Below are 16,344 nucleotides of genomic sequence, written 5' to 3'. Positions count from 1 at the left end.
TGGCTTTCCGAAGGGGATGGAGCTACCGCACCCCATTGAGTCACCAGAAAAAAGGATTAAGATATGGAAGCTGGCAGATAAGTTATCCACTTGGTTTTTGGTGGAGCGGGCACATAGTGCTCTGATACCTAAACCCCCTTCCCAGGGACCCCACATAGACCTATGATTGCCCACATCCTTAATTTCCAAGACAGGAATTCCATTCTGCAAGAGGTAAGGCGCCTCCCAGACCTGCACTGCAATGGCTCCAAAAATACTGATATGCCTGGACTATACTAGAGAGGTGTAAGTCAAAAGATAATCATATTCAGTAGTGAAGGAGAAGCTAAAGGCTCTTAACTTCTTTTATATGCTACTTTTTCCGGCATGGCTGAAAGTGATTTATGAAGGGAAAACAAACTTCTTTGATACACCAGAGGCGGTGTGGGATTGGCTCAATGAAGAAAAGGAGCTCCGTCTCCTAAATCAATCTCCCCATTCCACAGAGAAGCAACCTTCAACATAAACAATCTGCAGCTGCTGAGGTGTGTCAGAGGACGCGGACCCACTCCCACAAGGGGCACAGTCATTCGGGGACTGGTTCACCCTCACTGGCCTCTGATGAATCTATATTGGAGCTGACAGAACATGACCGATCATCCAGGACCAGTTCTGCCTTTCTGGGGCTTGTGCCGGATGCAGTTCCCCAGATGAGGATGAAACATTGTGTTTGAGTCCTGTGATCTGACTGGGTGCACCAGCGGCATGAAGGAATTCGAAGGGGCTCGTCCACTCTGCAGTTGGGTTGATGCTATTGGGTTGTGCGATGCATGGCGCTTGTGGATTTCTAGACAGTGACAGTATAATCATACCTCGGCTGCTCACCTCTCCCACGCTCTTATGGACCTAGTCCTCCTGCCAGCTGCGGATTGTCTCAGGCTGTCTGAGGTACAGATTCACCCTCGGGAGATCTCTGATCGCACACCATTGCTCCTCTGCCTGGGTTCCAGGGCCACCCTCGGCGGCCGATGTGGCTCTTAAACGCATGGTATCTTTGAGACGAGTCATACTTGCGGGCGCTGGTTGATGAACTCTGCACATATTTTCAATCTAATAAAGGGATGGTGAAATCTGCTGGCACACTCTGGGCTGCTTGTAAGGCTACTGTTAGGGGACATGCTAAAGGTATTCTCTGCGGACAAGAGAAAGATGGCGTAAGAGAGTGGATTGGTGTGCTCATCAAGAAAAACTGGTATATGAAGCCAGGGGCTGCCCTAAAAAACATGCTAAGTTCTGGTGCAAGTGGCAGAATTATCTTGGGTTGAGCCCATTATAATGCTTTTATTGAAATGTTTCCTCATTGGGATGGTGATGTACTTGATGATGTGTTAAAGTCAAAAAGCTTTATTTCTGCACTATCAACATAGGCCACAAAAGCACATAATAAAAACAATACAAACCCTACTTTAAAACTACTCATAGTTAAGAGCAAACATTCATAGTCCAATACATATAATAGAGCAGATTCATTAATCTTGCAGAGATTCATTACCCAACACAAATTAGATTAACCATAAACAGAGCAACACAACAGTTACATTATGGGAAAAGCACTCATGCAGTCCCCTCCTTCTTAGGTTGTTCTCTACCTTAAGCAGGTTGCTTTACAAATAAACGAAGCCACATTAAAACTATAGCTGGGGACTCCAAGCTATTCAGAAAATTCATAGCAGCTTTAAAATCTCTGATATGTGCAATAAAAATTGGTTTTAAAAATGGTTTCCTTAGTCTTATGTAAAACTGACAGAAAAGCATGAATTGCAAAGTGCATTGTTTGGAGGATCTGTCTCATGGGCATGGAGCTGTAATTCAGTCACATTGGTTTACTTTAGGGTGCGCTATAAGTGGATGTACATTATTCAACTTTAGTCTAGTCAAGATGTAACAATGCCAATAGTTTGTTTCCCAGGTGAGATCGGGTTGACAGCCTGCTGGAAGAGTGTCGGACATATATGTTACCACTGTCTGTTTCTTCTCATTACCCACTGCACTTTTCCTTGCCCTTGCACCAAAAATAATAGCCTTTATTGCTGCTTTCTCCAATGTTAAAATCATGTCCGGTTCTGCAAATCCCGGAAGAACTAATACTGTTTTAATTGATGAAATGTCTATAATAATGCTGTCTTATCTTTTAGTGTCAGCCAGCAATGGTTGGATGTGGTGGCTGTTGTATTGCTATTAAACAATACAATTGATTATGAAAGAACTATGTAAACATATATATTTGTTCATATGTTTTATAAAGCTATATAATCTTGACTGTTTTGGCTGCATGTAGTTAAGCTGTATTAGCTTATTTTATCTTGGCAATGCCTGTTTCAGTCAAGTTAAAAGTAGTGTCTAGTATCTCCATGACCATCATTGAGAATTGTAGCCTTATCTATCTCTTTCCTTGACAAATGAGAAGTAAGAAAGATCTGAAATCCCACTAATCCTGCTAAAGCTTTGCATCTAGGAAGTTCTGTGGATCCAGGTTCAACACTATCTCCTCAGACTGTGACTTTTAATGACCTCTGTCAGTGGACACATGTGAAGGTTAAACTGAAGAAAAGGATCTGTTCCACAAAGCTCTTTACAGTTTTAACATGCCTTATGCTGAAATATATGTACTCCCCCAGAAAAGAGGCAATCCGTCTACTAACTATATCTGGAGGCTTTACCAAATGTTTTAATTGATGTATCAGGACTGGAGGATCTACAGTATTGAAGATGGGGTACCAGACAGAGAGCATCAACCTTAGCTGTGAAAACAGAAGAAGAAAGCAGAGGTCTGCCTTATGTGTGTTCCATCCCTGTCCCTTTCTTTTATGAAGTCATAATAGCAATTCTTCACTAATTTATTAGTCTAACATCTGTCTATTAGATGTGTGTATAATGCTCCCATGCCGGCAGCCAGACCTATGCAATTCATGTTTAGGAACAAATGTACTGAATCATGCGCCTAAACTATACTCCACTGTATTTTCCCATAAAAAGTGCGTGGCAAAATACATTTCTATGGTTATACCTCCAAAAGGGTGTTATCTGGAAAACATCCAAAACATCTACCAATATATTCTTGAAATTTTGTGTAAGAAGTTAGACTAATATTTGGGGTCGGTGACTACTCGCCTGAGGGAATAATTGCATCTCTTGTCAGGGTGAACCCTCAAAGTCACTAAAGCTTTAGCTCAAACCCATGGTAGCTATTGCCCAGAGCAGACAGGCTTAATTTAGGGTAATGTGTAAAGTATTTAGTCAGTACCCAAACAGTAATACAGTTGAAATGCAAAACAATAACAATCCCAAACTGAATTAGAACAATAGAATTACATTTAATAAACAGAATGAACCCAACATAACAAAACGCCACCAAAGATAACCAGAAATATGAAAGGTTAAAGTTTTAAGTAGGAATAACACCAAGAAGTACAAAGTGCCAACAGTAGTCAGTGGCCTTGAACCTAATCGCGATTTGATGCTGAATTCACTGTAGGCCTTTAAATCACAAACCACCACAGAAGTACTTCTAAAGCTCCTGAAGACCTCAGAGTAGGCACTAAGAGGCACTAAGAGACTCACAGAGTGTCAGGTAGTGGCCAAATAGGGGGTTTAGTTGAGGTCCAGTTGCCACAGGTTAGCTGGACAGTTGCAGGAAAAGGCCTGTTGCAGCTTGTTGTGCCCCTCTAGCTTTAACAGAAGGTCAGTCTTATGACCCTGGAGTTCACTTCTTTGTCCTGGGTAAAAGAGGGAAAACAGATCCAGTCTTTTAGGTCTCTTCTCAGGTCTCAGACGTTAGGTCCAGTTCTCTTCTGATATTCCAAAGATCCAGTAGTGTTCTGAAGTAGGTGCCTGGAGATCTTAGATTTATGCATGGAATAAACTAGTGGGTGGGAATGACTCCTAGGCATGCACTAAACAATGTGGTAAATGATCCCAGGGTCAACACTACCCACTTTGAGCATTTTAAAGATGGCTGAAGTCTTTGGCCTCCATAAATCTGGGCTCTGAGGGTTGTGTGTGTGTGTGTGTGTGTACAGTGTATACTGTGGTAATTGTTAGAAATGGGGTCTCTAGTTGGCAGTTGGTTTACACCCTGTCCAAGTAGGGACCCTCCTCCAGTCACAGAAAGGGAGATACACAGCTCAGATAACCCCTTCTCACCCACCTTGGTAGCTTGCAGTTAGGCTTATCTCAGAGGCAATGTGTAAAGTATTTGCACAAACACATACAGTAACACAGTGAAAACACCACAAAAGGACTCCACACCAGTTTACAAAATAGCCAATATTTATCTAAATCACATGAGACCAAAACCACAAAAATCCAACATACACAAGCAAAGATATGAATTTTTAAAGGAGTCTTAATCCATAGAAAACAATGGATGTGTTGCTTTAGCACAAACTAGCTGGTATGTGTCAAAAATAGAGCCCCATGAGCGAGCGTGCATCAGAAAAGCAAGTGATGCGTCTAATTCTTAATCACAAGTGAGGCAATGTGTCGATTCTTTCTCCACCTGGTAAGCAATGCGTCGGTTTCTGGACCAGCAGCCTCGGGTCTGTGCGGTGATGTTGAAGATTTTGACAGCCGTGAACGATGCGTGGAAAATCCGGACTCACAGCAGCAATGAATCTGCGCTGAGCTGGCAATGCATCAAATTCACCGGCGCTGCGTCTATTTTTTTATCCGCGGTGCAAGCACTGCATCAATTTTTCTGCGGCGCTGCTGTGGTGTATGGATTTTCAATCTGATTCGGCCAGCTTCTCCTTCCAGGGGCCCATAGACTGGATGAGGCATCCCTTGGCAAGTCCGGGGGTCTCAGCAAGACAGCCCAGGCGCTGGCAGATTAATTCCTTGATGTGCCTAAGACTTCTTAACAGGAGGCAAGCTCAGTCTAAGCCCCTGGAGAAGCTACACAGGCAGGATTCACAGCAAAGTCCCGTCTTTGTCCTCTTTAAGATAGAAACAGCAACTGCAGGCCAACCCAGCAAAGCACACACAGCAAAGGGGCTTCCTCCACCAGCTCTTCAGCTCTTGTCCTTGGCAGAAGTTCCTCTTGATCCAGAAGTGTTCTAAAAATCTGTGGTTTTGGGTCCACTACTTATACTAATTTCTGCCTGTGAAGTAGGAAACTTCAAAGGAAAGTTTCTGTTGTTCACAAAATCCTGCTTTGCCCAGGCCTGGCCCCAGACACAGTCCAGGGGGCTGGGGGCTGCATTGTGTGAAGACAGGCACAGCCCTTTCAAGTGCAGGCGTCAGCTCCTCCCTCCCTACTTCATCTCGGGAAGACTCATCAAGGTATGCAGGACACACCTCAGCTCCCTTTGGGTTACTGTGTAGAGGGAATTCACAAGCATGCCAACTGTCAGTCTGAGCCAGACGTGGATTCCACAGGCAGGCAGGGGCACAGAATAGTTAAGCAAGAAAATGCCCACTTTCTAAAAGTGGTATTTTCAAACAGACAATCTAAAAACATCTCTACCAAAAGATGTATGTTTAACTTGTGAGTTCAGAGAACCCAAACTCATAATCTCCATATGGGAAACTGCACTTAAGTTATTAAAAGGCAGTCCTCATGTTAACCTATGGGAAAGATAGGCCTTGCAATAGTGAAAACGAATTTGGCAGTATTTCACTATCAGGACATGTAGAACACACCAGTACATGTCCTACGTTTAACATACACTGCACTCTGCCCATGGGGATACCTAGGGCCTACCTTAGGGGTGACTTACATGTAGTAAAAGGGAAGGTTTGGGTCTGGCATGTGAGTACACTTGCCAGGTCGAATTGGCAGTGCAAGACTGCAGGCACAGATAATGCAGTGGCAGCTCTGGCACATGTTTACAGGGCTACTCATGTGAGTGGCACAATCAGTGCTGCAGTCCCTCTAGTAGCATTTGATGCACTTCACACCTTTTTCACACTAATCAAATGCTAATTACTAACTGTCCGAAGTGGGAGAGCAAATGCAGACTTAGCCTCCAAGAAATTAAGGCAGGGAAAGAGAACTTTCTAAAAGTTACTTTTCCGTAATATTTATTCAAAATCAGACATTACCATTGAACTGGATCTTTAATAACTATTGAAAGTAGTTGTTTATTTTTCCAGCTAGTCTCATTCCTGAGATAAAGTACTAGGAGGTTTAATCTGTACCCTGGTCTGGTTTTCTACATAGGAAACCTATGCCTGTCACCATGAAAAATAGCTTTTGGGTGCTAGTTACTGTAAAGACATGTTAACATTACATTTCCGCATATCCTACTTTTAAATACCATGTACTCTGCCTTGCAAGACCTACATAGGAGTGATTTAATTAATCATTTCAAAGGGAAGTTTTGAACTGTCATAAGGGTTAGTTTGACAGGTCGAATTGTCACAGTCAGACTACACTGGAAGGCCTAAAGCCGTGTTTTACACTGTCACTGTAGTAGATGGCAAAATAGGTGCTGCAGTCCACTAGTGATATTTAACTTGCCAGTCCTCTGTATATTTTTTTACCTTATACTAAGAACATACAGGTTAGATAAAATTCAACTGTGTTTAAAGGGGGAGCACAGTCACTTTACTGTTGGTTAGCAGGTTTAACATGCAGCGTTTTAACACCAGCAACAAAGTAGGGTTCAGCAAAAGGCGAAAAATAAGGGGTGATCATGCAGAAAAAGAGGATTTCATACAGTTTGTAAACCAAAGTATTCATTTATTCTAATGTATTGCAGTGTCATCAGAATAGCAGAACTTATTTGCCTTTTTTCTCTCTAGATCCCCAATGCCACCACCTACATCATTGGCCTCCACATCCCGTTCCACACATCAGTCTGCATCATCCAGGCTCTCAGCCCGTCGCTCTCACCATGCTCTACAGAAGGTTGCTAAAATGAGGAGAGTTTATGGCCAAGTGAAATTAAAAGAGGTAAATATATGTGTGACAAATTCAGTAAATGAAATGTGTAAACTCAACATGCGATATCAAAAATCTGTATCAGTTGAGTTGCTCAGTGATGATGATCAAAAGGTTTTGTATTGTGCACAGCAGCCTAAAGTAGAGCCCAGCGATAGGCAAGAAAAGGTAGTGCAGAAATCTGCTGGCCAGGTCCTGTTGTGTGGCCAAAGAGAAAAACTGTACTCTTGGGTGTGTGAGGTTGAAGAGTTATCAGGATGGAATTCCAGCATTCTCCTGTAATGGAGGAAAATTAACTACCACCACACCTCATATATTAGATCTTTTGTATCGTAGGTGAATAAATCCAGAGCGGGGTGACATCTAGGTTAATAACCATAAATATGGTACTGAAGACCCATTGGCCTAGCAATATGGATAGCCTGATAACAAATGCAGGAGCATTTAAGTGATTCTTTTAACAACTGCCATCCAAAGAAGAGTAGCAAGATGATTTAAGGCATTATGGCTCACATTACGAGTTTGGTGGGCAGCAGAGGCCCTCTGCCAAACTCATACCACAGAGAGGCCACCGGTGCTGTCCGAACACCGCCCCCCCAGTAGTAAACAGGGCCTTAATGTTGCAGCCAGCTCGTAATCGAGCCAGTGGCAATGTGTTGGTGCGGCGGGTGCAGCAGCACCCGTCGCACATTCCACTGCTTGTAATTTGGGCAGTGGAATGCACAACAGGGCTGTGCAGGGGGCCCCAGAGGGCACCCAACACCACCATTTCACCAGCCTTTTCATGGCGGTGATACCGCCATGGAAAGGCTGGCGTTATGGGGACTCTTAATCTGGAGGGTCTGCCGGGACCGCCAGGCTGCCGGCAACAAAGCGGTGTTGGTGGTGCAACTGTGGCAGCCCCACCAAGGTTGTAATGTGGCAGTCAGACCGTCATGACCACAGCGGTCCGACTGCCACCGTAAGTCTCTCGATTGGTACATAGCTTGTTGCCTACAATTCATAGGACCGGCTGTTTGGTAGTATAAGGTCATATTTGAAGTGCATAACACAGCCAAGTGCCTTCAACCCAGGGGCTGGTGCCGAAGAGAAGGGTTATATTGAGTTAATTATTATGGGAAAGTAAACACAAAAACCCTAAACCCCCCCAACCATCCCACCCATCCTTCCCTGCGGGGAAAGTACCAACTAGCATAAGATGAGTGGTAGTAAGCTGTTCATTTTTGTGGTCCGTGTCCTCTGACCCCCTTGTCTGCCCTTCCCTGTAACACATCTGGAATCAGGCGCAGAACCCTAAGATAGGAAGGGTAGGTCAGTTTCCTGAATTCCTGTGAAAAGAGCTTTATAAAGGGGGCCCATAGGTCTGTGTACCTAGCAGGGTCTGGGTCAGCCGCTAGGGACAGTTTCTCCATGCCCAGAACAAACCAAAGTCTGTGCAACCATCGAGTGTGGTTAGTGATATGAGCTGTACCCCAGTGTGACAGTATGACCTGGTGTGCAGTATTTAGAGTCTATGCCATATGGGGATTTGTGAGCTGTCCATTTCTGAAGTCTCAGTGGGGTAAGATACCAGTAGGAGGTGGTCTTACAGGCAGTCTCAGTTCCGGTGCTACAGTGTGCTCTGTGGTGCACCCTATAACGTATATTGATCCAATCTTTGTCTGAGAGGGGCGTGCCCAATTCCGCTTCCCACCTCAGCTGGCTTTTGGTCTTGGGTGGTAGTAAATCCACCCCCCAGTAAATTGTACAGGTCTGCCAATTCTCAAATGGAGAATCGCCCTGCTCAGGTTGCCTGTCCCCGTGCTGCACATAGTCCTAGTCCAATATGGAGTAGTCATCCTTGAGTTGATCAAAAGAAATAAATCCACCTACGTCGAATAGGGAGTCTAGGCATTTACACCCAGCCTTGCGCCAACGTTTAAAGTTTTCAAGGTGTAGGCCAGGAGTTAAATCGGGATTAGCTATAAATGGAGTCACGGGGAGAGGGAGGTCGCAAGCCTGGCCTTTAGTTCTACAGCGTCCCAAACGTGCAATGTTGTGCCAATAATCAGTGAGAAGTAGAGGCCACAAGCATGGTAGCCAAATCTCCTTCCAAGTATGAGAACCCGCGACCGATTGGTCCAGGAAGGTCCAATGTTTCTTCATCATTGTCCGCTTCCACTTGACTGCATAGCGGAGTTGAGCTGCTTGGTAATATCTCAGGATCTGAGGCACCGCGAGTCCTCCCTATATCTTGGGGTGGTACAACAGATGTTTAGACAGATGTGTTTTTTTGCCATCCATATGAACTAATTGATGGGCGTTTGCATCCCCTTTAAGGTGTTTGGCGTTGGGGAGAGGAGGAGCGTCTGGAATATGTAGAGGCTGCAGAGGAATATGGTCATCTTGCCTGCTATGATCTGACCCATCCAGGACAATTGGAGACGGCTCCATGCACTCAGGTCCCGGCGTGTCTTTAGAAGGAAGTTGGCGTAGTTTACGGTTATTGTCTTGTTGATGGAGCATACTAGCCTAATGCCTAGGTAGGGCAGGGAAACAGAAGGCCACTGCAGACCGCAGGGTAGCTTCAAGGGAGGAGGATAGCGTTAGGTTAAGTATTTGTGATTTTTGGATGTTGGTATTAAACCCGGCCATTGTACCAATGATGCAGAGCTCTTTATTGAGGATGGCGGGAGATCTTAGGGGCTCTGTAATAGAGAGAATTACATCATCTGCAAGCAGGCTGGTCCGATACTGCTGACCACAAAATGGGATGCCTGGATATCTGAGTTACTCCTTACTCGCTGCGCCAGAGGCTCCATATAGAGCGAGAACAAGGGGCAGCCCTGTTGCATACCCCTTTGGATCAAAAATGGTTGTGATAGTGTGCAGGTGACTGTGACGGACGCTCTTGGGGCTCTATATCTACTCTCAACCCAAAAGCGAGTTCTGAGGCTGAAAGTCCTGAGCGTAGCGAAAAGTTAGGGCCAGAGTATACGATCAAATGCTTTTTCCGTGTCAATGGATAATAAAAGCGCTTCCTGTCATGACTGGTGTATTTTGTCAATCAGATGAAGGATACATTTAGTGTTGTCACCTGCCTGACAGGTCTACTTGATCGGGATCAATTAGTCCGGCCATTAAGGGGTTGAGGTGTGATGCTAAGATACTAATTCAATGTTTGGCATCTATATTTAGCAAAACAATTGGGTGGTAAGACCCACACAAGGTAGGGTCTTTACCTGGCTTTGGTATCACTGTAATGGTGGCATCGCACATGGTATCGTAATGGAACCTGTGTCGGCGAAGGAGTTGTAGAGCCGGGTAAGCAGCAGTGCCAGTTCGTAGCAAAATGTTTTATAGAACTCGGCGCTGAAGCCATCTGGGCCAGGGGCTTTCATGGGTTTCAGGCGGGTAATGGCGGAGACGACCTGCTCTATGCGGATGTAATCATCTACTGCTGTAGCCTCGGAATCAGGTATTTGAGTGAGGCAGTATCCATGAGATAAGTCGATACTTCACCACCTAGGGCACCTGCTGTTGTGTACATTGTGCTTTAGCAGGCCCAGAATGTGGCAATGGTGGCATGATCTTTTAGTCCCGAAAGGGCAGGGGTGGCTGAGAAGTAGTACATTTGTGCATGTGTTTTATGCATGGCTGAATAAAAGGTGTAGTCATGAGATTTTGGATGAAGACTGCGCCACGTGTCATGTAGGGCACAGTCAGTGAGCCATTGATGCCCTGTAGTGGAAAGGGCTCATGTCTTCCTGTACCGTTGCCCCTGATCTGTCTAAGTTCGAGTCCATGACTAAGTTAAGGTCACCTCCTACTAATAAAGCTGCACCTGGTGTCTGTAATATTGGCGCTAGGAAGCGCTAACTTTGACCAGAGGGACTACATATCCCAGACTGCTTTGTGGCCACAGGAGGTGGCCATTTTTAGCTTCACCTGCTCCCACTTGCCATTCCAACAAGCACTATATAGCGCGAGGGGGCATACCACAGCGCAGGAAGCGCTATCCCAGACTTCTTTGTGGTCCCAGGAGGCAGACATTTTCTGCATCACCTGCTCCCACTTGCCATTCCAACAAGCACTATATAGCGCGAGGGGGCATACCGCAGCGAAGGAAGCGCTATCCCAGACTGCTTTGTCGCCCCAGGAGGCAGACATTTTCTGCATCACCTGCTCCCACTTGCCATTCCAACGAGCGCTATACACGTGAGGGGTACACTGCAGCGCGGGAAGCACTAACTTTGACCGGAGGGACTACATATCCCAGACTGCTTTGTGACCTCAGGAGGTGGCCATTTTCTGCATCACCTGCTCCCACTTGCCATTCAAACGAGTGCTGTAAGGCACGAAGGGGCACCCAGCAGCGTGGGAAGAGCTAACTTTGATCAGAACGCTCCTCAGTTAGACAAAGGGAAGGCCATAAAAAATCCCAGACATGTTAAAAAAAAAGGCAGGACACACGTTCTAGTTCCTACAGGATAGGGAGAAGCGAGAAACGCTATTATTCACATTTCATCATCATTAGCAAATGAGCCACCACCTGCTTGTAGTGATGCTCTTCAATGCACCTATTGTTCAGCCCTCTAAATGATTTATCAGACCTACACGATGACCCTGACCTAAGTGCCCTGATGGGTGGGATAGGAGACACAGTAGACACAAAAGTAAATCCAGACCTACCTAATGCTCAATACATCCCTTGTATACACGATCTAAAGAATGAGGTGTCTGAGCTTAAATCCGTGGTCAATTCTTTAATTGCAATGGTTAAACATTTAACATTTGTAGAGGCAATGGACCACAACTGTAGTTCCATGCTTAATCTCTCAGGTTCCCCAACACGATTGGCCAAACTGCCTTTGAACTCTGGTAATAAGAACTCTAATTGCACCCCTTCCCCTGTTACTGCCAGTCTGGTGCCCTGTGCTGGCTACCTTCCAGTAGGCAGTAGGACTGAGAACCCTTGTCAGGCTCCCACACATAATAGTCTAAACCTGGGCGAAAAACCAAGCCCTTCGCACCAACTTTCTAGAGCAACGAAAGACAATGCCCCAAATCATGTTGGACAGCTTATTGCCACCTGGCTCAACTCTAACAACACTGTCTTAATGGTCAACGTCCCTAAATTACATCTATCGATCCAAAGGGAAGAGAGAGACTCTGTTAGAAACAAGGCAATCCATTGGATCGGCCATGTGAGAAGCTGTTATTACATAATACTCAAGGACATAATCGATGTAGTTAGAAGGTCAGTCCCGGACACATGCTGTGATACGATCGAGCTGACACTTAGAGATAGGAGTTTGGTTGATAATCTGGTGGCCCTAAATGCAAGGACAAGCCTCCCAGTGTACTCCTGTTTTCAGTTTAAGTATCCCAGGCTTTCCCCGTGTCATGAGGCCAGGTTTACCAACTATCCAGCAGCCAACCTCTCTGTCTTAAATGAGAACGACTGACTCAGAGTGCCACCTGAAACCCCTGTTGATCTACAACACAACCCAAATGATATAACTATCCTGCGTTTGGGTGTTTCTTTTACTCCTGACTAAAAATACCCTCTCCCCCGTCTCGGACAGACTCCACCGACCGACTCAGGGCCAACTGGCCAATTGTGAAAATACTGTCCCTGAGGGGAAGATAAAGATAGCATTCTGGAACTGGCAGGTCTACTGTCTAACGTGGTAATAGCAGACTGGTGTAACTTTGTGTATAGCTCTACTGTAGTCTCCGTTCAAGAAACATGGGCAGTAAACCCAATCCACCTAAATGGCTTTAGAACATATCATACTCCAGCTGTACCATCTAACTCAGGGAGAGCAAAGGGAGGAATCTGTACCTATGTATATAATACCCTGAGGGCCTCGAGAATATCTATCCTGGCACCACAAACCTACCATCAGATTGTCACTGTTGAAATCTCAGCCACATGCGTGCTGGCATTAATCAACTTTTACAATAACGTTCTGAAAGCTGAGGTGAAAGTAGCCTTGACCTTATTAAAAAGGGATGTTGAAGCTCTCAGGAATAGGAAATTCCAGGATTTGGTATTCCTATGGAGGGGAAGACTTCAATACTGAACTATGTCCTAGGGTTCAGAGAAGATCTGTGGTCTGAGTGAAAGGGGGAATGCTGGGCGCTCACACTTTACAGACTGCTTCCTTGGGGAACAATTGAATGAGCTTATATTTAGTACTAACCGTGCATTCTGCAACGAGATCTGCTGCCCACCTATCTCATTTGCAACCGCATACAATGGTCAAGGAAAAAACTCTGTGATAGACTACACACTGATCACAAACAGACATGCTGCAAGGGTTAGAAACCTTATCACCCATACAATTGTATGCAGTGACCACTACCCACTGAGTATACATTTGGACATGGCATCAAGGGATTCCTTACCCCAGGTGACGCTTCCCAAATACTGCACAGTGGGTGACATGGACATTAATAGGCTTAATGGGTATACCTTGCGTTGGTCAAAGATTGATCCCCAAAAGTTACTAAAAAGGCTGATCTGTGGATGTAGGCAGGCCTTTGAAAATTGTCTAGTCTGGGGAGCTAATCCCGATGATATCATTGAGAGTTTTCAAAAGATTGCAGGGGACATTAAGGAGGGACTGGTGATTACAGGTAGGGGCAATGGCAATTACAGGATGATGGGATGGTTTGATAAATCTTGTACCAAGGCCCATAGCTTGCTGAAACTAGCCCTACAGAAACATCAACACTGTGTAAATGAAGTCAGGGCTGCCAGGAAAAATTATAAGTATGTTTTAATGGAGAGGAAATCGGTACTGAAAAGGGAACTATGGGACAAACTGTAAGAAGCTAGCAATAGTAAGGATTATGTAGCTTTCTGGCGGGTAATTAATTTGCCCTACCTCCAGTCAGACAAGGACCACGCTTTGAAATGGCCATTAGCGAGGGAGACTGGATCTCCCACCTCTCAACCATTTATTCTAACCCAACTGATAGGTTAATCCGGACAGAAGATGAGACGCCTGACATCGACTTTCTTTCTCCCGTTAACTTCCTAATCAGGCTTGCCTTTTTTCTGGATGAGGTCATTACTGCCCTAAACGCAAGTAAAGCCAGCAAGGCACCGAGCCTAGATTTCATACATGTAGACCTTTAAAGCCAACACGACCCTCTGGGGGCCACTGCTTACTCAAGTCCTGAATGAATGTTGTCAAGTTGATCTATTGAGCACTTGGAGGGAATCAATTATTGTGCCATTTTTCAAAAAGGGAGACAGACATAGCCATACCTGTTACCGTCCTATCTCTCTCTTTGATTCGATGCTGGAAGTGGTAGGTCGTGTTATCTTGAACAGATTGCAAGAACAGGCCCAGGAGAAGAATGTGCTATCAGACTTACATTATGGGTTCCGGAAGGGAGTAGGGAACGTGGAGCAGGGCCTGAACTTAAGCATGTTGATAGAAAAATATTCCACTGTTAAACAAGGAAGACTGTTCTTGGCCTTTGTTGATTTAACTGCTGCATTTGATTGCATAATCCATAGTAAATTGTGAAATATTATGGGGAACATGGGGGTGGATCCACTGATTGTACTATTTCTCAGGCAAACATATTTTGGGTGCAGGACCGGAGTGCGACATGGTTTAATGGGCGAATGCATCCAAACATTTAGCATAGAGAGGGGTGTAAGGCAGGGTTGGGTTCTGGCACCCTTCCTTTTCTCTTTATACATATATAGCTTGGGCAATGTACTATCTGCTGACTGTAACAACCTGCCCCAAATAGGGTCCCGGCCCATTCTTGCCCTACTGTATGCTGATGACGCTGTTCTTATGGCACAAACTCCCCTCGCACTACAACGGTTACTAATGCGCTTTGTGCCCAATATGGAGGGACTGGGCTTATTAGTTAGCAAAAGTAAGACATTTGCCATAAGCTGTGGGAAAGTGATACCGAAAACACCCAGCCTCATGATAAAAGACACTAGAATTGACTACGTCACATCCTTCTCCTGCATGGGGGATCATGTTCAATTCAAAAGGGACATGGCGGGTGGCTACTAGAACTAGAGGGTTACACTTTCAGAAAACTGTTACTGCCCTGCGCAATTTCACGTGCAAGGTTGGAAAGAAACCCCATTGCGAGATACTAATAGTATATAAGGCCAAATGTACGTCAATGGCCCTATATGGGGCAGGCCTTTGGGGGCACGTAAACCACGACTCCCGACAACTTACAGAGAATGACTTCTTGAAGTATCTTCTTTCGCTCCCACAGAGTAGTCCATCACAGGTATGTAATTTCTAAATAGGGGTCCCGCTCATCTCAAACCTAGTTAAAATACAACTGATCCTACTATGGCACGGGATATGGACCTCTGAGTACACCAGCCTGAACCAAGAGATTATCGGAGATTGTCTTAGGTCCTGCCATGCAGGAAGAGTACAATGGTTAGGATACGTTAAAAAATGTATGGGTGATCTGAGGCATCAAGATTATTATTAGAAGCCAGAAACCCTACAAGCTGTTACAAGAAGAAAAAGAGTGCCTGTCACACTTGAAGAATTAAGCCTATCTGCTGAACTGCTTAAGCCAAGTGTTGTTAAAAATCAGTTGATCCTAACCTTACTCGGCATGCAACTGTATCTAAAGGAGGTGAGGAATGAACAGCATAGATTTGTTTTAACTTGGTTTAGGCTAGACCTCATTCACCATTTGGTGAGCTTTCCAACCACAAATGATTGGTCGAGACCTGCAGCGAAATGCCCGTGCGACAACGTTACTGAGCAAAGTACTTTTCATAGGCTTTTATTCTGTACACTGTATAACTTGCCAAGAAAGACATTTTTGCTGCCATTATTGAAATCTATGGACTTCGTGCAATGTCGACCAGCTTATGTGTTTTTACAGTCTCTGCCAACCATACACATCTGATTTTTATGGGCTATTTTTAGATGTAGGAAGTCAGTACATTTTATCAAGGACTGAGGGGTAGATTTTATACTTCAGCTGTATGGGACTTGTTGTTTTCTTTTTAAATATTATTTTATTGTCTTCTATGTGTGCTTTTATGATGTAAAAAAACTAATAAAGCTATTTGATTTGATTTGGTGCTAGGATGGAGGTCAGGAATGTTTCTTGGTGCTCGTTTGGTGCATAGATATTCACTAAAGTAATCTTGAGCGTGCCTAGTGTGATGCGTATAGCTAGTAGATGGCCCCTTACTTCTCCCATGGTCGACAGGATTTCCTCCTTAAACCTTTGCGAAAAGAGGATGGCTACCCACCCCCCACCCCCTTTTTGGTGGGACCTGAGGACCAAAGAAGTCTGGGGAAATGGCTGGAACACATTTTATGCACATCCTTTGAGAGCAAGTGGATCTCCTGGAGGAGAAATATGTCTGCCCGAGTGCTCCAGAAGGTAAAGAATGGCCAAGCACTTGGAGGGAT

The 16,344-nt window shown here is 44.9% G+C and overlaps 1 protein-coding gene across 1 annotated transcript in view; it reads left to right on the top strand.

The window, feature by feature from the left end:
• C8HXorf58 (chromosome 8 CXorf58 homolog) overlaps positions 1-16,344 on the top strand; it is a 626,664-nt gene that overhangs the window by 543,845 nt on the left and 66,475 nt on the right. Inside the window, exon 8 of the mRNA XM_069204823.1 lies at positions 6,784-6,934. Within this exon, the coding sequence (XP_069060924.1) occupies positions 6,784-6,934 (151 nt within the window). The remainder of the gene's footprint in view (positions 1-6,783; positions 6,935-16,344) is intronic.

The sequence above is a fragment of the Pleurodeles waltl genome, chromosome 8 (assembly GCF_031143425.1).
Source record: "Pleurodeles waltl isolate 20211129_DDA chromosome 8, aPleWal1.hap1.20221129, whole genome shotgun sequence".
In the NCBI taxonomy this organism is placed as follows: domain Eukaryota; kingdom Metazoa; phylum Chordata; class Amphibia; order Caudata; family Salamandridae; genus Pleurodeles; species Pleurodeles waltl.
The sequence above is the reverse complement of the archived record's forward strand: the minus strand, read 5'-3'. Positions and strand labels throughout refer to the sequence as shown.